Source organism: Balaenoptera borealis (genome assembly GCF_965194805.1).
Source record: "Balaenoptera borealis genome assembly, chromosome: 14".
NCBI lineage: Eukaryota > Metazoa > Chordata > Mammalia > Artiodactyla > Balaenopteridae > Balaenoptera > Balaenoptera borealis.
This window is the reverse complement of record NC_138875.1, coordinates 62,624,558-62,649,381: the sequence shown is the minus strand read 5'-3', so window position 1 is coordinate 62,649,381 and position 24,824 is coordinate 62,624,558. Positions and strand designations below refer to the sequence as shown.

The following is a 24,824-nucleotide window of genomic DNA, read 5'->3' as shown; positions in this document are numbered from 1 at the left end:
CCACACTGAGACACAGACTGGCCCGACGTCCAGCCCACCAGGGGCGTGCTGTCCCCAAAGAGACTGGACCTCGGTAGGAGATCCCCACCACTGCCTCGCGGAATGCGTGACACGAGCGGGGCCCACCTGTCTCCCCGGAGACGCGCAGTCGCTGGCCGTTGCAGAAGGCACCCCGGCCCCTCCGGCCCGTGTACAGCCGCTCCTCGGTGCAGTGGTAAATCACCCCGAACTCCAGCTGTGGGGAGGGCAGGACAGAAAACAGACACAGGATGTGACACAGGGACCGAAGGCCATGCAGCTCTAGCTGTGACCACTAACACAAGGACCGTGGACAGAAATTAGCTTTCGAAAGGGAACGCAAAAAATCAGCATCTGGATTCAAACCTAGACCTGGACATGAAAGCAAATGTTCTTTTCTTAAATAACTATATTTAAAGATATATTTAAACAAATAAAACTATATTTTAAACTGACATCATAATCAAGCATTAGTAACTGAAAATTACTGAAAAAGCTTCCTTCTTCAAAAAGGCCTCTTTTGTTTTTTCTGGGAGGGGAAAAAAGGCTCTTGTGACTCTAATCAAACCCCACAAGAAACCCTCAAAATTGCTGACGTGTGAAGAATTCAGAATGCATCTGGAGATCCAAGAGCATCACAGAGCCCGGGGTGGCCCAGGAAGAGACGTGATTCACCAGGGGGGCTGATCCCTCCCTCACCGCACACATCATCGGGCCGCGGCCTCAGTCCCCACAAGCCAGTGCCGAGAGGAGGGGAGCTGGGAAAAGGCCTCCCTACACCCGGAGCCCGTCTGCCTCTCCTCCCAGACTCCCTGCCATCCTGGGCTAAGAACAGCACGCGTGCCTGGCCTGGGGGGCCGCCAACGGACAGAGAAAACGAGGAGAAGCCCCGCAAACGCCCGAAGGAAGTCTGGGCGGGCAGGAGAAGGGCTCACTTCTGGGAAGACCCTCCAGTCAGCACACACCCAGAGCCTGCGCCCCCTCCAGTCAGCACGTGACCGCCCCCCTTCCCAAGCCCGGGTCAGTCCCGGAACTGGCCGGCCTCTGAGACCCTGCGGCAGGCAGCCAGGGCCTCCACGACAAGGCCAGAACACGTGTACCCAGCACACACCCCGGACCATCACAGGCCTCGGCCTGGCCAGTCAGAGACCCTGCCGCCAGGATGAACAGCCCCCAGCCCCCGAGCTTCCTGCTCCACTTGCTCATCTCAATGACCACATTTAACAGAGAAACAAGTGAGTAGCTGACTCCCTCACCAGATCTCAACATTAAGGCTCTTGCTTATCTTCACCTCAAAAATTAAGTTCTTTCTCATGGGTATGAGTCCTCTGCTGCCCCAGAATCTGCGCTAACCCTGAGGGTGCCCTGATGAGGGCTCCCTCCGCAAAGCCTGGCCCCCTGCCCTGTTCAAGTGTAACTGTAGTAACTGCAACGAAGGTAAGGCTTTTCCTAAGTGTAATCGCTGAAACTGGATAACAAAGCTTAAGCCTGGATCCAGACTTTTCTGCAGGTCCCACGATACGGCCCAGTTCCGAGGTCGATGGGAACCATGCAACAGCCATGTTCTCACCCAACAGCTAGAGGAGAATGAAGAACTAATAGAACACTGGGATTAGACATGTCCTCCAAAAATAGGAGTTTCTTTTGTGTGTGACTTGATCACACGCCCCAGGGGTCAGATGGAGACTAACTGGGAACATCTGCCCAGAACGTCCCCTCCACGTGGCATCGCTAAACGGCCACCGAGGGGGAGGGCCGGCCGGAGCCCCAAACCCACACACCCCAAACCGGTTTGCATTTGTTTACTTTCTTGGATTTGAAAACACATGCTTGGATTTACTCGTCATGATGAAGGCCAAGGACAAGGAGAGGAAAACAGAGGTTGGAACCAAGAAGCAAGATGAATAAACAACACACAAGGGGCTGCATGGCCGGGCCCCACCCATCACGTACCTCCTGGTTCACAGCAAACCCAATGCTCACTGCCACGGTCGGGAACCTGCAGAGAAGACAGATGGTTTACACGGTGACACACACGGACGCGTGCAAACTCAGAAGCTTCTGTACGGCTGGAGGCGCAGAGGACCCTTCTACAGCGTGGCTGGGTTTGTTTTGTCAAAAACTACCTCCCACAATTTCACTGAGCACTTCGAGGACAAGCAGGCCGAGCTGACCTGTAGGACAGCGACCTTGACAGACAACAGTGCTGGCCATCGTCAGGACGGACATGACTCAACAGTGACCACTGAGGACCCGGTGGAGAGTTGTTAATAATCAGCTTTCTGGTTCTCAGAGGCTGAAGGGACGGAGGGGCCTGGACCCAGCATCCATCGAGGGGCCGGGTCCAAGACAATCACGTCCCTCCTGCCATGACCCCTGGGTGAGCCTCACGCAGGACAGCAGGCGTGGCCACTGCGTGGAAGGTGGGCGGTGACCTTGCATCCTGCCTGCGGGTTTACAGGTTACGTCTCCAGAACGATTTCTCCTTTATGTGAGGATCGTTAGGGCTTAACGAGTAGGAACAAGGAAGGGCTGCTTCTAACCCAGGAGACTCGGGACCCAGCCTTGCCCAGGCTGCGCCGTGATGTCCCCTGCGGTCTCCATGGGGAGGCTCTTGACTCGCCATGGCAGGGCCTGGCTGTGGTTCCCACCCTCAGAAGGCTTTTTGCACTTGCTCTAGTCCCAGTGCTGCTGGACACGAGCAGGACAGGTCCTGTCTGAGCTGCAGTGGCCGGAGGCCCCCAAATGCCTTGAGGCTTCAAGGGTCACCACAGCCCTGGACGGTGTCTGGACGGCCCTGGACTGTGTCTGGAGCCTAAGGGTCAGCCTCACAGCTTGTTTCCCAAATGACACTGTCGTCCAGGTTCTCTCTCTGGTCCTGGGGTGGACATGTGGCCTTTGTCCATGGTAGGGCTTGGCCCGTTCTGTCCCTACCACCCTCAAACAGGTGACCAGTGGGACAGGAACAGGAGCCCCACTCGGAGATACACATCCGGAGGGGAGCCCCGTGGTCCCACAGGACTCCCCAGGAGTGTCACGCTCTAGAGTCTGGTGACACTGTTGCTGTCACCAGATGGCTCTGTTCCACCGTCTCTAAAGGGCCACCTGTGATGCGCTGAATCACTTTCCACACTTACACATAAACGCTCCATTTGAGGACCCCACACCCCGGTCCCTCTCACTGTAAGGAAGGAAGCGGGCGGCTGGCTCACCTATGATAGGGGCCCCCCCCGCGGGTCCCGCTGGTGGGGGCTGCAGGTCCACAGGCCCCCCAACCGCCAATGGGGACCCGGGATGGGGCAGGAGCCCGGACCAACCAGCTCTGGGGCTGCGTGAGTGTCCTCGTGGGAGGTTTTGACACCCCCCGCCCCCCGACCCCCGTCAGCGCTTCTGGGGCTGGGCAGGTCACTGCCATCACATGCCTCTGACCTCCCGGAAACCTGCTGCTCTGGGCTGACATCTGCCCAGATTAGGCCGGCAGCCGGCGGCTCCTCAACCCCCCAGGCCACCATCCATACGCGTGCTCCCAAGGCTGCTGGACCAGACACCCTATGTTATTTACAACCCTGCCCATCTCTCCAGGGGCCTCCTTAAGGGTCCTTCTTAATTCAACCCAACGTTTAAATGTGACAAATGCAATAGTTTTTAAACAAGTGAAAATTTCCTACATGCTCTGAACGTATCTCACAAATGCGAAATCTTATTTTAAAGTATCGTGACTTGTAAGTGAGACCACAAACCCGCTAGAGGTTTGCTGACGTGCTAGTTTGGAAAAGCCGGGGTGTGCCTGCGCTCACCTGTGCACGAAGTTGCAGGTGCCATCAATGGGGTCGACGATCCAGGTGGGGCTGGGGGTAAGCACACACTTGGCCCCAGCGGCTGCAGCCTCCTCCGCGATGAACCTGCAGCGGACAGAGCTCAGCCTGAGAAAAGGCCAGGAACTTGAGACTCAGCGCTTCAAGCCCCGGCCCCGGAGACCAGCAGGCAGGGTGAGGAGATCTCACCCGGCCTCTCTGGTCAAACAGGGGGCAGCGTCTGGGAAAGACCTTCTGCGTTTTGCCCTCTGCTAGTCTGTCACTTGGCACGACCCAGACACACAAGGTGACACCTTCTGTTAAAGCACCAGGGGGTGCGGTGGGCCAGGCGGGGGTCTGAGGATGGATGTCGGAAGAGCTGCCGGCGAGAAGCTGAGCTCTGCGCTGACTTGACTCTGCAGGGAGAAGGCCAAGAGAGCCAGCCAGGGGCCTGAGAACGCTGGGGGGCTGGCCCGGGGTTGGGGGGGACAGGCTGCATCACAGCTGACACCCCATCTGTACCCAGCCCGGCCTCCCCGAACCGCAGGTGGTGACATGGCATCCGTCCCGCATGTGGAGACGGGAGCTGACGTTGCTCCTGGGAGGCCCCACCCCCCTGGGCTCCCCTCTGGACCCCATCCTGCAGGAGTACGCAGGCCAGGCACCCCGGGCCCCTGTCCCCGCCTGTCCTCTGTGACGAGTCCTCTGAACACAAGCCCCCCCACAAGGCTGTCCATGCCCCATTGGGAACCTGAACTAGACGGCAACAAGGCAGAGTCCACTTGGTCTGTCTCAGCAACGGGAGCCTCCGGGAGCCAGCCACCTAGGCCGGAAACCAGGGATGGCTCCCCTACCCCTCCCTCTTGTCCCCCCCTCCCACCATGCTGGCTCATGCTGGAGGGTCCCCCGAAGTGTCTGCATCCCTGCCTCCTGGGAGGAAAGAACAAACTCCACCTAAACCCCCAGGACGGCGCCTGACACAGGTTTCTGACCGTCCCCAACAGATCAGGTTCACCTGGTCCCGCCGAGGGCTTCCCACTAGGTCCTCACATGCACGTCTGTCCTAGAGGAAAAGGGGCCCTGACCACAGCACACCTCTACCAAGAAGGAAAAACGAGTGAAAAACAAGAAATGCTTGGTGTCCTACTGCTGGCGTTTTGCACACCCCAGTTGTAGTCGTCAGGAAGCTCTTTTTAAATAGAATTTAAAAGTTAGAGTCGGGGACTTTTCTGGTGGCACAGTGGTTAAGAATCCGCCTGCCAATGCAGGCAACACGGGTTCGAGCCCTGGCCCGGGAAGATCCCACATGCCGCAGAGCAACTAGGCCCGTGTGCCACAACTACTGAGCCTGTGCTCTAGAACCCACGAGCCATAACTACTGAGCCTGCATGCCACAACTACTGGATCCCGCACGCCTAGAGCCCGTGCTCCGCAACAAGAGAAGCCACTGTAACAACAAAGAGCAGCCCCGGCTTGCCGCAACTACAGAAAGCCCGCGCACAGCAACAAAGACCCAATGCAGCCAAAAATAAATAAAATAAATAAAAATTAAAAAAAAAAAAAAGAGTTGGAAAAAAAAAAGAGTTGGCGCCTTAGTCTCACTAGTCACATGGGCCAGAAGCCACCACACTGGACGTGCAGACAGAACACCTCTGTCACCGCAGGAAGCTCTCCAGGCTGGCATGTCACGGTCCTAACACTGTGAAGGTGCCCTTCATTCTGGTGTCATTTCAATTGACACAGTGCTGTCACCGTCACTCAGCTGGTCCCCCTCAACTCTGGCAGCATTTCTGTCCCAAAGATTATGAAACTCACGCTCTATGTGCAGAGTCATCCAGACACAGACAAATCACCCGAAGCTCGTCCGTGTACACGATGAGGCTACATCATCATTTTCAGGTTGCTGTTTCCACAACCCCCCCCCCCACCGCTGTCCCTGGAAAAACCCACGTGTGAGCAAGCAAAGCACCGGACTGGGGACAGGGGTGAGGAACCTGGAAAATTCGTGTGAGTGGAGAAAGCCTACAGCCGCCCCCAGGAGCTTACAGCCCAGAGGGCAGACCAGATGCATCAGGGAAGCTCCTGGCTTTTGTCCCTCCTCCTGCTGGGCAGCCTCCCTGCCATCCTCCCCCCTGGGAATTTGGATCATTCGGATCATGTGACCCAGGTAGGCGGGTCTAGATGAACAAGGTCGTGGTGACCATCAAGTCAGAGGAGGCTGGGCGGGGTGCGGCCAGGCAGGGTGACTCCCCGACCGCTAACCCTGGCAGAAACAAGGGGACGATCCTATGCCGCATTAGCTCTGAGGTTTTCTGAGTCAAAGACATAAGGTATTAAATCCGTCTTCAGTGCTTTCTGCAGCGTGATTTTCCTGCAAGTTTGTGATTATGTTCTTAAAGAAAGGGGGCCATACCCGAAACACACACACATAAGGACAAAGTCCCAGGCTTGAACTGGGCACAAGGTCCAGGAAGCAGTGAGAAGACGTCACTAAGGTCGAGAATAGAAATGACTCACAACAAAGATGATCCCAGGAACCTGGGAGGAATGTGGAATCTTCTTCCTTTTCTAACCTGATTTTAAGCGAGAAGCTGGTACCTACTAGGGGGGTTGGCAGGAGTCGCTGGGGTCCTGGAGGAGGAGGAGGGGCCGACAGCTCAGACAGCTGGACCACAGCCTGCGGCTGGCAGTCAGTCCATCAGCAAATGTGTGTACGTGGTCTCTGGGCTCCCGGAGCAGCCCCCATGATGCATCTGCAGACACAGCTTTCATCCTGCGGGGCATTTCTGGTGGGAGTCACTCCAAGCAGCCACTCCAAGGCCTGGCCTTTCTGGGCGTCGACTGTTCAGGCCGAGGGCATCCTCCTCTTGACCGCAAGCCCAGGTGGGGGGAGCACTGGTCCCCTCCCCACTTGCCTCGGGCCCGTGGGTGGCCCCGGGGGCAGGGCCTCGGACGTGTCCACTCTTCTAAGGCACCAGAATACCTCCCCAGCCTGTGGACCCTGATTTTCTCCGTGTGGGAAGGTAATTCCTGCAGAGGCCGGGGTACACGGACTCAGATGGCATGTGAGAGAGTAACAGACACCTCAACAAGGGCACTGGACCATCCACGAAAAACCCACAATGTAAACAGAAACAACACAAGTGACTGAGCATGGGGCCATTTCATAGGCCTATGGAAGGTACAGAGGAAAACAGCACCAGGGACAAGGTTCAGAGCTTGGAAACAAGTTAGACCAATACGTTCTGCTTTATTACTTCTTCCTAAGAGTCGTAACAAACCCTCCTTGTGATTTTTATGGCCAGGGGCACCCAGGCCTTCTCTTTGGCCAGTTTGTTGGCTCTGTGACAAGGTCAGGGTCACCTTCAGTCCACTAGGGAGCCAGCTAATGTCCTCGGCCTCATCGCTCAGGCTTCGGCCCAGGCTCTGCTGCCCGAGGACACAGCGTGAAATGCAGTGGGGAGACAATGCAGGCAGGCATCCAGGTGGTGGTGGCCAGGAACACCTTCTCCCCGAGTGCACGCACCCCACAGGGCACAGGGGTCGGTCAGCACGACAGTGCGGCCATGTCCCACCAGGGGCCCAGGCCGGGCAGAGGCGAGAGAGCACCAGCCGTCCTCCTCCCCCGGCCTGTGCCTCCCGGACAAGGGGACGCAGACAGGCTCAGCGATGCTACTGCATGTCTTCAAAGTCGCCCCACTTGGATCTCACTTGGGAGCACAGCTGGAACAGGTTTCGGCACCCACAGAGGCGGCCCGGACGCAGACTGAGCTCATGCTGTTGGCGCCAACATAGTGCTTCGGGAACGCGGCCCTGACCCGGTTCCTTGTGTCATCTCCTCCGTGCGGCAGCGTCAGTGCTGGGTGACACCGTGGTCAGATTCCCGTCCCTGGGGGTGGAGCGACTGCCCAGCCGAGGGCAGAAGCAAGCGCAGTTTCTGTCCACACCCATCTCCCAGGCTTTGGATTTCACCAGTGAGTAAAATAAAGTAGCAAAACCAGGGAGCCCACAGTCAGGTTGTTTCTTATTTTATCAAAGTCAAAACAGCTGCAATCTATCGGGTTTTTTTTAATTTTTTTTTTTTTTTTTTGGCTGCATTTGGTCTTTGTTGCTGCTCACGGGTTTTCTCTAGTTGTGGCGAGCGGGGGCTACTCTTCGTTGCGGTGTGTGGGCTTCTCACTGCGGTGGCTTCTCTTGTTGCGGAGCATGGGCTCTAGGGTGCACAGGCTTCAGTAGTTGTGGCACGCAGGCTCAGTAGTTGTGGCTCTTGGGCTCTAGAGCGCAGGCTCAGTAGTTGTGGTGCACGGGCTTAGTTGCTCCGCGGCATGTGGGATCTTCCCGGACCAGGGATTGAACCCGTGTCCCCTGCGTTGCAGGCGGATTCTTTAACCACTGCACAACCAGGGAAGTCCCATGCAATCTATCTTTAGTACTGTTTTGTGAAAGACTAAAAATGAGGAAGAGCATAAGTTCAGACTTCTTAAGACAGGGTGGCAGCCTTATACCAACTTGCTGTTTAAGGGATATATTTAAATACTGTGAATGCAGAAAAATAACAATATACTATTTTATCTTATAATATGCATGCAACTTTTTTCCTCATCACAAGTTTCTCAATTTGTCTCTGACCTAAAATACAATTAAATGTCCCCCAATTCTGGTACTTTCTTTTAAATCTTAATCATTGGGAAGAAACCAAACCTGACTTAGGTATGCTGAAAAATGATTTCACCTATCTGAATTTTCTAGGCAACAGAGCAGAGAGTAGCATCCTGGCTTTGCTCTTAGAGCCAAGACGGGAGAGGGAGCAGAGCCAGGCTGACACGGGCAGCCAGTCCCTGCCTCGCAGCCTGCAGCTTGGGGACCGCTGCCTCTTGTTAGGGGTTGGGGGGCACCTGCACCGCCCAGGGCTTTGTCAGGTGGGCTGGCAGGCATGGTTGGAGAGGCTCCAGGGGGCCTGACACCCACCCAGGGTGGGGACTGCTGCTCTGGGCAGACCCAGACAGTTCTTCCGAAGGGGCTTCGGAGCCTGAGGCCCCCCGTGTAACACACTGTCTTCTGTCCTGTGACACTTGGCAAGGAGCGTGTAAATTCACACTGTGCAAACAGACACCAGGCCCCATATCGACACAACAGTGCATCCAAAGCACCAGCAACCGGCCAGCATTTTCAGGATTCGGTCTGTCAGAGTGATCCGACTGCAAAGCGCCAGGAGGCCTGGGACCGCCACCACGCAGAGCCCTGCAGTGACCAGAGCCTTTACCTGGACCCTGGACCCCAGGGCCCCACAGTCCAGCTGCCTCACTGCTGTTGGAGCCACTGGACGATGCAGGAACAGAAAGAGCTCCTGGGCCAGAACCAGTGGTGGTTCCTGAGCCGTCACCTCTCAGGGAATCCAACTGCCTTGAACACGGCGGGGCCAGGGGCGCTGACCCTGCCAGCCAGCCCCACCCACCCCGCCCCGCGTCTGCAGCCACGTCTGCGTGGACCTGAGCGGGTCAAACCCATGCTGTTCAAAGGTCAGCTGTGATTTTTTGGATGCTGCCATTTAATTTAGATTTTTGAAAGTGAAGAAATCATAAACAGTGCAGAGCCTGTAACCATTATAACAGATGTTAGGGTCCTGACGCCAAACAAGGAAAAAGGGAGAGACGCTGAAACACAAGGGCTGCCGTCAACACGCTTGCACACACACACACCACACATACACACACATGACCCCCCAGGTGATGCGGGTTAGAAGGAAGGAGCGGGGAGAAGGTGCGAGTGTGTACGGCCTGTACCCTCCCCCCCAGTCACTCGCAGGGCGTCACGCGGCAGGAGGGAGCCCCTCACTCGTCCACACGGACGTGGGGCCGGACAGACATGTCATCTACACCTGGGAATCCAGCGATCGGGCTCCAGGGTGAGCAGCTCCCTAAGGAAGGAAAGGGACACTTGTGCCCAAGGAGGCCCCTCCCCGAGCTCAGAGCGTCCGCTCCTGGGGCTCTGGGCCCCCTTGGAACTAGACACACAGCGCTGGGCAAATGCTGGCCTTTTTCAAGGAAAAGATTAATCGTTGCATCGGATTCTCCACATGGTGACCCAAAAGGTCAGGGACACCTGCTCTGGAGGGGGGTGGCCCTGGGGGCTTGGTGTGGGCTTGGCAGGAGGGGCGGGCGGCCCTGGGGACGGCCACACGGGGGGACGCGTCCTGGGAAAGTCCACGTGGCCCTGGGCTGACAGGGCACAGCAGAGGGGACTCCCCACCAGGATCCGCGGGGGTGGTGGACACGCGACCGGGGGCGGGTCACAGCAAGGAGTCAGCGAGGCCCCAGCGCACCCACCTGTGGGAGGGAAAGCGCTGCTGCAGCTCCTGCAGGATCAGGGCCTCCACCACGTGATCTGTTTCTGTCACCAGGTCCGCGGCCGACGTTTTTGTTGAGACACGTTTTTCCTCAGAAAGGGCTTTCCTGATGATCTGCAATGAAAGTCGGGAGGTGGGTGATGCTGGCCAGCACCCCCTGCGCTGGGGACGGTCCTGCACCGGAGCTGGGCCCCCTCCCCCACCGCGGATGGCCAGACAGACGGACCTGTGGCGCCCGGCTCTCTGTGGGGCTCCTGGGAGCCTTCACTGCCGCCTACTCTTCTCGCGAGAAAGGCGGTCATGGGTGGACTAGTCTTTCTTTGGAGGAAAGAAACGCGGTTCTAAGGACGTGACGCTTCAGCCACAGAGCCCCACGGAGCCCCCGGGCTTGAACTCGGGAGATTTCAGTGTAGGAACTGCTTCTCCTCTTTCACTTTACCAGTCACATGAACGTGCCCCTGGATCGGGAGCCCAAACGGTCCAGCCGAAACCAAACCCGAGAAAGTGAAAATGCACGCAGAGAACTGGAAGGCAGGCCCTGGCCTCACGCCCCGGGGGCTGGGTGCATCAGGTCGCAGGACCAAGTGGGTTGGTCTCCCAGGAGCTGCCAGCGCTTCGCCTACACCCGGGACGGAGGGCTGAGCTCCAGGGCCTCCCTGGGGGCCCACACAGGAAGGCGTTGAGGGTACTAATCAGGAAACAGCCCCACTGCAGCTAGGGCCTATCCTGTCACCTCTGCCCGAGTCACAGCTCGAGTTCCCAACCACGGTGACATCAGGACCCTGAAGCGACCTCTGACCTCTCCTCCAAGACCCGCTGCACCCAGGATCCCTCACCTCCTTCCAAGGACCCCCTCGTTCAGCCGCCACCTGACATCCACACCGCCCACCCCGTGATACTTACTCTTCAACCTTAGGCGGGTGTATCCCATGCCCTGTACACACACATCGTGTACACACATGGCCTGTACACACACGCCGTGTACATACATGCCTTGTACACATGCCCTGTACCCACATGCCGCGTACACAATGCCCTATATCCACATGCCGTGTACACACATGCCCTGTACCCACCTGCCCTGTACCCACATGCCACGTACCCACATGCCATGTACACACATGCCCTGTACCCACATGCCCTGTACCCACATGCTGTGTACACACATGCCCTGTACACACACATGCCCTGTACCCACATACCACGTACCCACATGCCATGTACACACATGCCCTGTACACACACGCCATGTAATTACATGCCCTGTACCCACATGCCATGTACGCACATGCTGCGTACACAAATGCCCTGTACCCACCTGCCCTGCACCCACATGCCCTGTACCCACCTGCCATGTACACACATGCCCTGTACCCACATTCCATGTACCCACATGCCCTGTACACATACCCTGTACCCACATGCCATGTACCCACATGCCCTGTACACATACCCTGTACCCACATGCCATGTACCCACATGCCATGTACACACATACCCTGTACACATGCCATGTACCCACATGCCATGTACCCACATGCCATGTACCCACATGCCGTGTACCCACATGCCCTGTACCCACATCCCGTGTACACACATACTGTGTACACACATGCCCTGTACCCACATCCCATGTACCCATTTGCTGAAGAGGAGGAGGCCAGGAAGACGCCTCCAGGAAGCCTGCAGACAAGGGTGCTCATGCAGGATTTCACAGAATAAGCAGGACCCCCTAGACAGGGGCAGTCCTCATCCCAGCACCAAGCCCAGACGGTTGTTTGGTTTTCCCAGGTTGGTTGCAAAGATAACAGATTGGTTGCAACGTTTTCTAACAGAAAATCCGGCTTGCTCTCTGCTCCCTGCTGCCCGCCTGGTGTCTAGGGTCGTGCCCGGCACACAGCCGAGGTGCAAAACCCTTCAAGTCACCAGTACATTACACCTCAGACTACTTAAACAGACTCAGCACCGTTTTTTCCAACCGGACCTCACGCGCTTGTGGAACACTGACCCCTTGATCTGTCTTGTTTCGCCTCTTGTTGCCCTCGAAGCCCATCACCCTCTGGCTTCCACCCCGTCCTGCCTTCTGGGGCCCCCCACACGTCCACTCCCTGCGGCGCAGCCAGAAGGGCTCTCTAAGCCTGGGCCCGCATAAAGCACCATATGGCCCCCTGTCACCCCGAGGATAAAGTCACCCCTGATGTAGCTCACAGTGGCCTCTGTGGGCTGGCTTGGAGCAGAGACAACTGGACCCGAATAGCTGGTCCTCTTCCTTCTAGGAACAGAGCCCAAGGTTAGCAGGGCACCGAGCCACATGGCAGCCCGCATCGCAGCCTCCTGTGCAGGCAGGTGTGGCCCTGGGACCAAGGTCGGCCCCGAGGACGTGAGGGGAAGCGATGCGTGTGACTCCCGAGTCACGTCCTCAAAGGGCCACCGTTGGCATGGCACTTCCTCCTGCCCTTCCACTCCCTCCGCCATGACTTGGGCATGGTTGCCGGGGTCAGAGCAGCGGGGTCAGAGCAGTGGCGGGAAGGAACGGGCCCCTCGGTGACTCGGGAAGCAGAGCCTGCCTCCCAGACTCTAACTGGACTTGGGAGGGGCGGGGAGAAAGGACCCCGTGCCTCTGTCCCCGACTCTAAAGGAGCCAGCCCATTGGCCCACCTCTGCGCCCCCGCATCCCCTGCCCCTCCTGCTGCACCGAACCCATCACCCACCCTCCCACCCCCTTCCCACTGGACGCCAGGTTCCCCTGGCCCCAGCACTCCTCCTTTGTGACTGGGATGTCACCTTCCCACAGAGCCGGCGCTCACCCTGCAAGTGCGCTCCTGGCTCCCGGGTTAGGACCCTTGTCTGCCCAGTGTCTGAACCCACCCCCAAGGAGGGCTCTGCAGCCTGACACATGGTGGGGTCTCAGAGAACACCTGCTGGGTGCACACGGGGCTCAGGTAACTAAGTCGGGAAGACGCTCAGCAAGTGCTCTCATGAAGCCTCATCTGAGCACCCTGGCCTCTCCATCCTCTGGATCCAACGGAGAGGAGACATGCCCGGGGCAGTGGGGTGTCCTGATGTCATCTGGGCTCCTTCCCAGGGGAGCCAGGCCCCCAGCCACAGATCATGCAAAGGACGGAAATTACGGATCCAGGAGGAGGATGCTAGAGCGTGTCCTTTTATAAGGATTTCTTTTCCGCTTCTATTAGTGTTTATTATGGCTGTGTGATGATCCTTTCCTTGTGGGCCTGTGTCCCTCAGCGCAGGGCAGGCCACACCCGCATTCCCGGCCACCTGGCTGCTGCTCCTTCGGGCCTTGGACGCCTGGGAGGGACCTGCAGACCATTCCCGACTCCTCCCTCTCATCCGGTTACACTCCCAGATATTTAGATCCCGTTTCTGAATTATCGTCCCAGACTACACTGCCCTTCAGATGAGCTGGCCATCCTGGCCCCAGACACTCCCCCATCCACTCCTCTGAAGGCCCATCCATCCATCTGAGGGGGCCGAGGCCTCACAAAACTTAACGCCTTATGACAAAACCCCCCAAACCTACCACATATACAATGTACAAATCTCAGTACGAGGTTAAGAAAAGTTCAATTCAGACAATTTCCTACACTGAGAGGAAAGGTGGGGATAGTGTCTTGTTTTTAAATAAATCATTACGAGACTCAGTCAGCCCTGCCTTTTAACCACAGTCGCATCCTCAGGGGAAAGGCCTGTGGGGTTCTGGGTGAGTTACCTGCTAAAACCCTTTACCACATCTGTTTTCTCTCAGTCTTGGGATTTTAAACATTCTCATTTTGCCAGCAATAAGTTAGTGTGTGCTGTTTTTTAATTAATGTTTTTCAGCTACTCACTAGCTAAGCCTGCACTTCACAGACCTCCTGGCCTGGATCTCTCCCTCGAAATAACATTCTGTTAATGTTTAATATATAAAACATGGGACTTAAGTCACTGAAGCCTGAATTTCAAACCCCATCAGCTCCAGCATCTGAGGTGTCATTCAGAGACATGTCCAAATGCCTCTTTCTTGTCTGTGAACCATCTCGGTTGTATGCTACTGTCCCCAAGTCGACCATACGATTATCACCCATCCTTACGGAGCAACCTGTGTGAGCTCGGGGACCCATGGAACGCACACGGAGAAGTCTGTGGAAGTGGGGTTTCAACAGGCAACATCTTTCCTCTGCAGATGTGGGCCTGGCGGTACTGCCATGTTTCAGGTTCCAGACTTATGAATGTGATGTGATGGTTAATCTTATGTGGCAACTTGACTGAGCCGTGGGGTACCCAAATACTGCGTTGAATGTTATTCTGGGTGTTTCTACAAGGACGTTTTTGGATGAGATGAACATATTAATCGGTAAATCAGTAAAGATTGCCCTTTGGAATGTGGGTGGGCCTGGCCCCATCAGCTGAAGGCCAGAACAGACGGAAAACACAAACCCTTCTCTGCGTGAGAGAGAGCTCTCCATAGACTGTCCCTGGACCCTCAGCCCATGTGTGCCAGTGGGGCTGCTGCTTCACCTGCCAGTTGCTATCTCACAAGTTCCATCCTGGCTGAGGCTTCAAATGTGGGTGAAAGTGTTACAATTGTCAATATGGGTGACCCCACTCTGCGGAGGCTTGGGGCGCGGGTGCAGGTGGGGCTGACAAGGCCGGGGCTGACAAGGCCAGGACTGACAGTGGAAATGGTGAGGTCACCAGCTGCCCCCTCCATCCTCAGCCAGGACAGCAGGGGGACCTCCACCTCCACGTCCCGCCAGGTTGGGATCTCCCAGAGCAAACGCCGGGAGCTCGACCTGGGATCCGCCTACGGAGAGCCCAGGGCAGACAAGCCTGCTTGTCCCCGTCCAGGGCGGGACCTGGCCTGAGACACCAGCCCAGGCCGACTGACGGCTCCCAAGCTGGCGCCTCCACCCTGAGCCTCTCACGTGAACTCTCCACCCAAAGGCCCTCACGTAGAGATCCACCGGCATTTCAAGGTCAACAGCTCACAGCTCGCGGAACACAGGACCTGACCTCCACCTCCAAACCTGCTCCCCCTACAGTTCTGGCAAATCCACTGGACAGTTTTTCAGGCCCAAACCCTGCAGGCACCCCTGGCTCCTCTCACACCCGCTTCCGATCCGGCAGCAAACCTGGCAGCTCTGCTTTCGAAATACATCTGTTTACCACCTTCTTCACCACCCCCAGTCAGATCCACCCTCATCCCTCACTTGGAATATTCTAATCACTTCCATCGGAGATCTGGTTCTGCCCCACCCACTGTGGCGTTGCAGCCTCACCCCCACCCCAGCAGCAGCCAGGGTGGTCTCCCCATCACCCTGCAGGGCTCCACATGGCACTCGACCCCGAACCTCAATCACACTCAGAGTAAGGTTAAGGTCCTTTCCAGAGTTACTCAAATAGTTGTTGTGTGAATGAATACATTTCTAACCTGTTTTAGCACCACCCTTTTAAAAACAGAGGCCAGTAAACACATAAAAAGGCACTTAAGTTCATTAGTCATACAGGACATGCAAATTAAAACCACCGTAAAACACCACCTCAAACCGGTCACAAGGGCTAAAATGGAAAGACAGACAACACCAAGTGTCGCCTGAGAGATGAGGCAACAGGAACCCTCACCTCCTGCTGGGGAATCGTGAATCCCTGCATCCGCCTTGGAAAACCACCTGGCAGAATTTCATACACGATGACACAGCAATTTCACTCCTATTGTTAATCTATCCTCAGCAGAAATGCATACGGAGGTAACCAAAAGACACATGCGAGAGTGCTGGACGAGCAACATTATTCTTAATAATTCCAAACTGGACATTATCCAGAGTTTCTTCAAGAGTTGAATGAATAAACTGTCATATAGTCACGTAACAAAATACTACATACAGCAGTGTTTCTCAAAGTGCCATCCCCAGCTGGACAGCATCAGCTGGGGTTTTGGTGGAAGTGCTCATTCTCGGCCCCACTCCAGACCCGGTGAGTAGGAACCCTGTGGTGGATGCAGCCTGCCGTGGAGGCCCTCCAGGTGCTTCTGATGCACATGAAGGTGTGAGGACCACGTGTCCCCAGCAGCGAGACCCATGAGTGTCTATACCAAGGAGATCATCAAAAATTTTGTTGGGAAGTCAGAAGATGGCTGTTGGTAGGTGTGTAGAAAACTAAGCAAATAAAAAAAAATTTTTTTAACCTTCAGGAAAACACCAGTTGCATAAGAAAGAAAAGAATATGTAATACAACCATGCTACCCAGCCTGACCGTGTGCTACATGTGGTCATAGCACGTGAGCACAGGCACCAATGGAACCAACAGGTAACGCAGCAACAGGACATAACAGTGTCTAATGAGGATGACGCAAAAACAGAGCTACCATTTAGAAAATGGGTGTAACTATCAGAAAACTGAAAACAGTGAGTTCTGGGGAAAAGGATGAGGATGACACGGGACAGGACACTGCTGGTTCCACGACAGTCCCTTTAGCAGTATTTCACTTTTTAAACTCCCTGTGTGAATAACTGATAAAAAATAAAATCACAAATCAAGACAACACCTGTGGGGACTTCCCTGGTGGCACAGTGGTTAAGAGTACACCTGCCAATGCAGGGGACACGGGTTCAAGCCCTGGTCTGGGAAGATCCCACATGCTGCGGAGCAACTAAGCCCGTGCACCACAACCACTGAGCCACAACTACTGAGCTCCTGTGCCGCAACTACTGAGCCCACGTGCTGCAACTACTGAACCCCTTCCCCCAGAGCTCGTGCTCCCCAACAAGAGAAGCCATCGCAATGAGAAGCCCACTCACCACAAGGAAGAGTAGTCCATGCTGGCCGCAACTAGGGAGAAAGCCCATGCACAGCAATGAAGACCCAATGCAGCCACACACACACACAAAAAAACAGAAACAAACAAACAAAAACACCTGTGGCAATGCAAGCCAGACAAATAGGGATGTTGGGTCAGAGCCCCCGCTGTGCCCCTCTGCTCCGGGCAGTTGGAGGCAGACATAGGGCATCCCCTCAGAGCACACTGGAAAATTCTTCCCTGTCTGACAACTAATATGTAAAATAAAACTGACAGGATTCTCAAATTTGATGGCAATCCTAAACATTTATATGACCCTACCAATAACAAGTTTGAAGCCTAATTAAACTTTTCTAAATCATAGTAATCAATTTCAATGAGCCATCCTACAGGAAAGCCTGAATTTACCTTTCTAGTCTCTCCATAGAAAATACTACAAAATCGTTGTCATTCAAAGATGTAAAGAGTATAAAGCCAAAAATGGGAAAAGAGTATTACAGAAGATTGAGAAGCAGTTAAAAAATTATTCTTATGTATTTTGTTATATTTGTTAGCATCTTAAATTTTATGCTGTTGTGATCTTTCTTATTCTAAATAAACATTTATATCTAATTTTGAATTTGTAAGTTTGTATTTTTTCTCTTAAAGAGGGCCTGTAAATTGTCTAAACTTCAGGTTCAAGAAAACCTGGATCTATCCCTGCAGGTCAACTTAAAAAGCATAGTTTTCTAAGATACTTTTGCTCACATATCACATAAAAGATGATAAATACCCATTTCAATGAATATCACTCTGTGTACTTGTGGTGGTGATGGTGTGGGGCTGACGTCACCCCCCTCCCCAAAGCCCAGCAGCCAGGGAGGGGCTTCTGCAGTGGTATGGTGGTTGGGACTGGAAGGGATGCCTCTCAGGGGCACCACAGGGATGGGTGGTGGAGAGACAAGGAAGGAGGGGTCTGGGAGGCCTCTCAGGATGCGGCAGAGGGGAGGTGGCAGCAAATCGTCCAGGGCTGCCCTGACCCGAACCAATGTCTGAAACATGGACGGCAGACACTGTCTCCTGGGAGGGAGGGCACTCCCTCTGAACGTAGAGAACCCAGACTCGGTGGAGCACACAGAGCTGTCTCCGGAGTAGCAGACTTAATAAAACAGCTGAACGTGAGAGGGCGGGCACGTTGGGCCACAAGGCCACAGAACCTGTACCAAATGTGCCTCTGGCTAAGGAGGACTCCCAAGAATCACCACTAACCACCCTTCATGCCTCTTGGGGCTTTCTGGCTACAGGCCAGGTTTTCTCCAATCATCACCTTGTTACTGTCAGAACATTACTAAGACAGTCTGTCCCTCTTTACACGGGTTAGGATGACCCTGTGTGGCTTCTGTTCGTCCCAGCCACAGGCAATTCGGCCACTCTCCCCGCCACTGCCTGGCAGGCAGGAAGCATCAGCATAATGCCCAGGAGGGAGCCCAGAGTTCTGGGCCCCCTGATCAGACACCCAATGGCAGAATCCTTATTGCATCCTTCCCCACTGTCAAAAAAAGCTTTTTCTGTTGTTCTTGGCAAGTTGCAAAAGCAGAAGCTATCTCTTAAATAAGTTAAAGTTCCCAGGACCCTTAGAACGGTGCCTGCTATATTGCAAGTTCTGTGTAAGCATTTGTAAATTTGTTAAAAAAAAAAGGGGGGGGGGTTCAAAAACCCTTCTGTTTCCTCAAGGATCTAAATTTGAAAAACCACAGAAACCCGTAACAACTCACCAGGGTTTACACAGTGGTGTCTGAATTCTAAACTGGCTTCTTCTCAAAGCTGAAAGAAGAAAAGTTGTATGGTGGAACCTAAAAGTTACCAAATATCCTGAAGACGCTCACTCTGGAGAGGAAGTGAGGGTCTCTGGAGGGGGGAGGGCAAGCGCGCCCCTCACACAGTGGACCAGCTTTCCAGGAAGAACGTTTGCCCTGAAGCCATGAGCTCCATCAATGCAGCAGGTAAGGTTGGGGCCCTCCTTTTCCCCAAGGATCAAGTCTCACAGAGGGAGGGTCCACTAGTGTTGAAAGTTAACTTCTAGGGGACCAAGGGACCGCACTGTGACTGTGCACGTTAAGGACTCACTTCAAATGCAGGACTTTAGCCCGTGGGGCACTTTCAGACCGAAAAGGAACTGCCGCTGGAAACAGAAAATCCGTCTACGCGCAGGGCTCCTCCTCTGTCCACCCTCCCGCTCCGCTCGCAGGAACGCAGCCGAGAGCCTTGACGCGCGAGCAGGGAGCGAGCGGTCCCTGCGCCCTGCCTCCCCCAGCGCCCCCCATTCGCCGCCGCACGTGGCCCGCGGAACCCCAGGCGTGAAGCACCGAGGAAATGGGGGAACAAAACACACAGGAAAGTGCGAAGAGAGGGGCTGCCCTCTGAAGGTTTCTTCAGCTCCGCTGCTTGACCGTCACCCTTCCGGTGCGGGTAGCAGTTCCTCCAAACGCAGAGTGGAACGAACCCTCTAGACTCCGGATGCGCGAGGACAGGCTGTCCGCCCGACCACCACGCGTAGGGGTTCTAACCCGGGGCAACCGCACCGTGTCCCGCCCACTGGGTCAAATTCGAGGCAGTCCGCGCGCCCTGACCCGCCCGCTCCCGCCAGGACGCCCTGCGCCCCGAGCCCGGCCCGCGCCTCCCGGCCGCGGGATCCAGGGCGCCCGTCCCGGCGCGGGCGTGGCAGGTGCACAGGTGTGCGGTAGGCTGCGCGGAGCCCCTCCGCGGCTCGCGCCCCCAGGTCCCGGCCCGGCCCTCGGGGTCTCCGTCCGCCCACGCCCTGCGTCCGCTCTGCCCCAAGTGGGAGTGCGCCTGCCGTGCTCCCGGGTGCGCGCTCACCTGTCCAGCCCGCAGCGCCAGCTGCGCCGCTGCCTCGAAGCACTCCTCCCACGGGCCCCCGGCCTGCGCCGCCCCGTCCTCGCCGCTCGGCTTCATCGCGGCCTTCGGGCCCGCCGGCGCCTCCCGCCGCTCCGCGCCTGGGCCGCGCTCGCCCGCCCGTGAGGACCTGCGAGGGACCGGGAGCGGGCGGGGAGCAGACCTGTAGCTGCGCCTGGCCCTGGAGCAGCGCCCAGCGTACCGTCCCGCCCCTCGCCCCTCCCTGCCCCGCCCTCCTGCGCAAACCCCGCCCCGCGCCGAGCCCCGCTCCTTCCCGCCCTGGATCCCTCTCCCTGCGCGACTGGCGTTGAGCCCCGCCCGCACAGCGCCGGGCCCCGCCCCGCCGGCTCCCCGCTGAAGCTGGGTCCAGCTTGTGGGAAGTTGAGGGCCGCGTGGCGGGAGAGGGGCCCGGCCCGGACCCTCGCGGAGCTCAGAGCCCTTCCCGAGGGTGTGGCCGCGAGCGAGGAGCGTCCCCCGCGCGGACCCGGCCGGGCAGCACCTCGGGCGCCGCTGGCCGCGGGCACCGCTCATCGCGAGTACCGCTCATCGCGAGTACCGGGCGGCGGTCCTCCTACAGTTGGAGCTCAGGAGCTCAGGAGCTGCCCGGCCCGCCCTGTAACAGGCGCTGACCGCGTGCACCCCGACGGGACCCTGTTCACACGGTCAGCCTTCGTCTGTGCCCACCGTGCGTTGGACACCCGGTGGAGAGGCTTTAGGTGTAGGAACGAGAGACAGGTGGAAATACAAACAACAAGGAGGAATCAGGAAACGGAGTGTGTTAGGGTCGCCCGGCCACCTCGCCCTACACGTGGGGAAACTGGCGGAGAATTGCCCGCTCCGCCCGGCCGCACTGGGGCAGCCGAGGGCAGGCTCCGCTCCATCTTTCTTGTTCATGTTTTTCATGATTGTCAAATAGGGAGTTGGTTTCTGAAAATACTTAAGACTGTGCTTCGGATGCTTCATTTTAAAATTAAGTGTATTCAGTTGCTGATCCTCATGGCAGGTTTTCATTAGAGATTACTCCCAGCACAAAGCAAAATTAGGAAGTTAGGACATTTCTATTTGGCCTCTTCTCAGCTACCCTTTCTGAACACACCCCCACCCCCCAACCCCGGCCCGGACCAACCTGGGGCTCAGATAAACTCACATGGAGTCCAGCCTATCACACATCTAGAGAAAAAGACCATAACTTCCTTGCCTAACTTCCAAAAATCTTAAGGCAGAATCATGTGGTTTTAACTAGTGTGAAGTTTGGTGCCCCCAGGTTTCCTAAGTACTTTAAGTATTAGCCTCATTCCTTCCTTGCTGTGTGCATTTGAGCAAGTTACAAATAACCTCTTTTGACTCAGTTTCCTCAACTGTAAAATATTTTTGGTAAGTATAATACGGGTTAACATACATGTGCTTGGTACTTCTTGTTGTTGTTTTTAATTTCATTGAAGTATAGTTGATTTACAGTGTTGTGTTAATTTCTACTGTACAGCAAAGTGACTCAGTTATACATATATATTCTTTTCCATTATGGTTTATCACAGGATACTGAATATAGTTCCCTGTGCTATACAGTAGGACCTTGTTGTTTATCCATTCCATATAAAATAGTTTGCGTCTGCTAACTCCAAACTCCCAATCCTTCCCTCTCCCAGCCCCCTCCCCACTGGCAACCACAAGTCTGTTCTCTATGTCTGTGAGTCTGTTTCTGTTCCGTAGATATGATCATTTGTGTCATATTTTAGATTCCACATATAAGTGATATCACATGGTATTTGTCTTTCTCTTTCTGACTTACTTCACTTAGTATGATCATCTCTAGGTCCATCCATGTAGCTGAAAATGGCATTATTTCATTCTCTTTTATGACTGAGTAATATTCCATTGTACCTATGTACCACATCTTCTTTATCCATTCCTCTGTCGATGGACACTTAGGTTGTTTCCATGGCTTGGCTGTTGTGAATATTTGGCACCTCTGTTATTAAAGACTTGCTCACCAATGTACCCTAAGGTGATCACCATACTGCTTAGCTATAATGGGTGCTTAATAAATATGTTAATCATTGAATACTGAAATCAGCCTTTTCTAATGGATTATCCAAGTTTCCCGTGCTTTAATGGTGATTCGCTGTGGAAACGTGAAATGCTCCTTCACCATCATGCCCTGTATGCCAGTCTGCTCGCTGCCTCTTCCAGGGGCCCTGGGGAACCACAGTAACTTTGGTAGCCCCTAGAGTACCAGGCTCCACCCTGGAAAATGATTTCCTAACTGCCCCTTCCCACCCCCACCTGAGGGTGCAGCCTAGGTGGGTGCTCTGGTTATCAGGAGGTGGCATGCAAGGTGCCCAAGCTGGGCCAAAGGCGGGGGGGCGGTGAGAGGTGGGAGGGCACTCAGGAGAGACTGTCTCCTTTATGCCTCCCCCTCTGTCCTTATTAATCTGGGAGTCCCTTCCCTCCTGTCTTTTCTGGGACAAAGCAAAGTCTAAATAAATAAAATGTCCAAGTTTTCGTTTCTTCTACCTACTTCTCTACCTCCCCAAGTTATTTTGATCTTATTTCCCAGGGCTACGATGGCTGGTTTGGACATTTGATGAGTTTGTTGTTTGTTTCATCTCATCTGAATCCCAGTATGACATCTGGTCATTCTTAGCCTCAGGTGGGCCCCCCCACCCCCTCCCGTCATCTGGATCCACCCTCCTCCACGCTGACTGTGTGCCGAGACACACGAGACGATCTTAGTGGATGGAGGCCAGGGAAACTGCCAAACATCCCCCAGTGCACAGGACAACTCTCCCCCCGCCACACACACCATAGCAAAGGATTGTTCAGCGCAAAAGGATAATAACCCTGGGGTTGAGAAATCATGTCCTACTTGAACTTTATTCTGAGGAGTCTGGCTCCAGGTCAAAATTACACGTGTGATTTTTCAGACCTGACCATAGGCAACTACAGAGTTTTACCTGGCAGGTCTCACAGGGGTGGGGTCTGCCCTCCCCGCACTGGACTTGGGACTCGGCCAGCGCGCTGCCATTTTCTGGAGGGAGTTCAGCCCAAGACTCAGAAGCCTCCCCATCCACTTCCCCAGCCGTGCTTTTGGGCACATCTGTGAGCCCGGCCCAGGCACCTCCATCCCCTTTCTCAGGGTCTCTGCCAAGACCACCTTGTCTGGGGACCTTGAAGACCTTGCCTCTCCTCTGACTCAGAATCAGTAATTTTCCACTCCTAGGCCTCCCCAGGCCCCTCCCAGGCCCCTAGGTCCCGGCAACTCCCCAAATGGCTGCAGACCTAGACACATTATGCAATTATTTGCTTTTCTTTGTCTTTGAATCTAGTAGGCACTTGCTTTTAGAACTGAAGGAACAAAAGCATGTGTCAGTTTTAAGCTGACAAACCTAAGAGGTAACTCACAGTAGATAACAGAATAAGGCCTCAGGGACTTTTGTGGACGGCTTGGCAAAGGAAAATGTAACTGGGGTCGAAGTAAACCCCTCCGTTTGGCTCTCAGAGAGTAACTGCGAGCGTGGAGCAGGTGCCTGGACTGAGGAGCAGGTGTTAAGATTCCCTGATACTTAAAGCTGCTTAGGTTAGCGGTCCAACTGTGCTCTGGCGGGTCGTCCTGGGGTATCTCGTTCAAGTTATCTACTTTAACACGTGATTAAGGGCATTTCAGAATGTGCTTTCTCGCACACGTTCAAACCAAGAAGTTACTGAGTTTAGTTTTCAGGAGAGTCCGAATCCCCACTCCTGTAGCCGTGCCCTCACATGTTGGCTTCCTTCTTAAACACGGCTGCAGGCCCCCCCAGCCACCACCCAGGAATGTTCGTTGCTGCCCTAATGGTCAAGGGCCACAGCCTCTTGGTCCTTGAGACAGGCCAGTCAATGCTTCATCACAACGAACCACGGGTGATCACCTGACTGATAGTGATGCGCGGCCACCACGGGCCGCTTCTCATCAGCAAGGAGCCTGGCACTGCATTCAAGGTCTTCCCTGCCCACATCAGTCCCGTGGCCTGACCTGTGAGTCTGCTTTCTTGGACCATCACTCCCAGCATGACATCAATCATGGTCGATCAGGACAACAGAAACAACACTGGGTATTTCAACAGAGAGAATTGAATAAAAGAAATTGGATAAGCAGGTAAAAAGGCAAAAAAAGAGAACTGAGGCCGCAGAGGTAGTAAGGCAGGAAGCAGCTCCCAGCCTCAGAGCTGGGGTTGCGAGAACCTGCTGGGAGGGAGGGGTGCCAGGGGCTGCTGCCTGTGGGAGCTGCCAGCTCTGCCAGGTGCGGACAGGCTGGTTCAGGGTGCAGTGCTGTCAAGACAGTAGGCGAGCAGGCCCTGCTCCCTCCTCCAGCCGCCCAGCTCCTCCAGGCCTCTGCTGGTGGAGCCTAGCAGGGAGCCAGCTGGCAAAGGGACCTGCAGAGTCTTAGCCCCGTGTCAAAATGCAGAGCTGAGTAGATGGCTGTGAGCTGGGAGACCAGTAAGCAGCACAGCCTCCCTGCCCTCCTTCCCTGAGGATGCCCAGACTCCTCGGGTGGCCCCTGCGGCCCTCACCATCCGCAACCTACCCCCCCCCAGTGTCTGCTGCCCCTGGGAAGCTGCTCCCCATCACTCAGGTGGAACTGGTGATGCCCGCTCCCTTACGCTGCTCTGGACCTGCCCAGGGAACCAGGAAAGCCCTGAGCACTTCTCTTTATGTTGACATGTCTGTTCCCCGGACTAAAATTCCTAAGCCCTTGAGGAAAAGAATGGGTTTTCATTATTTTATCTCCAAAGCCAGTGCTGTGGTTGGCACGTTGTAGGTGCTTTAAGAACATTTGTTGAACGAATGAATATGTCTTAAGTGTTTGCCCAATTATGGTTATCAATATTCTAATCATCAGAGGTCCTATAAAACATTCACATACAAATTGAAAGCCTTTAAAGGAAGGTAAAGGATATTGGACTCAAATTAAAACAAAAAAATCTTTCCCAGTCTATAGAAA

The 24,824-nt window shown here is 55.1% G+C and overlaps 1 protein-coding gene and 1 long non-coding RNA gene across 2 annotated transcripts in view; both read right to left on the bottom strand.

Annotated features, from left to right (window-relative positions):
* Positions 1-20,026, bottom strand: part of IMPA2 (inositol monophosphatase 2) — a 28,276-nt gene extending 8,250 nt beyond the window's left edge. Inside the window, exons 1-5 of the mRNA XM_082354863.1 lie at positions 19,811-20,026; positions 10,139-10,272; positions 3,816-3,920; positions 1,972-2,017; positions 127-235 (exon numbers count right to left, since the gene is read on the bottom strand). Of these exons, the coding sequence (XP_082210989.1) occupies positions 127-235; positions 1,972-2,017; positions 3,816-3,920; positions 10,139-10,272; positions 19,811-19,906 (490 nt within the window). The 5' untranslated portion in view covers positions 19,907-20,026. The remainder of the gene's footprint in view (positions 1-126; positions 236-1,971; positions 2,018-3,815; positions 3,921-10,138; positions 10,273-19,810) is intronic.
* On the bottom strand, positions 15,636-19,799 carry LOC309611060. Its single transcript, XR_014234309.1, has 2 exons — positions 19,061-19,799; positions 15,636-16,313 (listed from the first exon to the last, which is right to left on the bottom strand). It is a non-coding gene; the product is annotated as an uncharacterized lncRNA (long non-coding RNA).
* Positions 20,027-24,824: the final 4,798 nt, after the last annotated feature.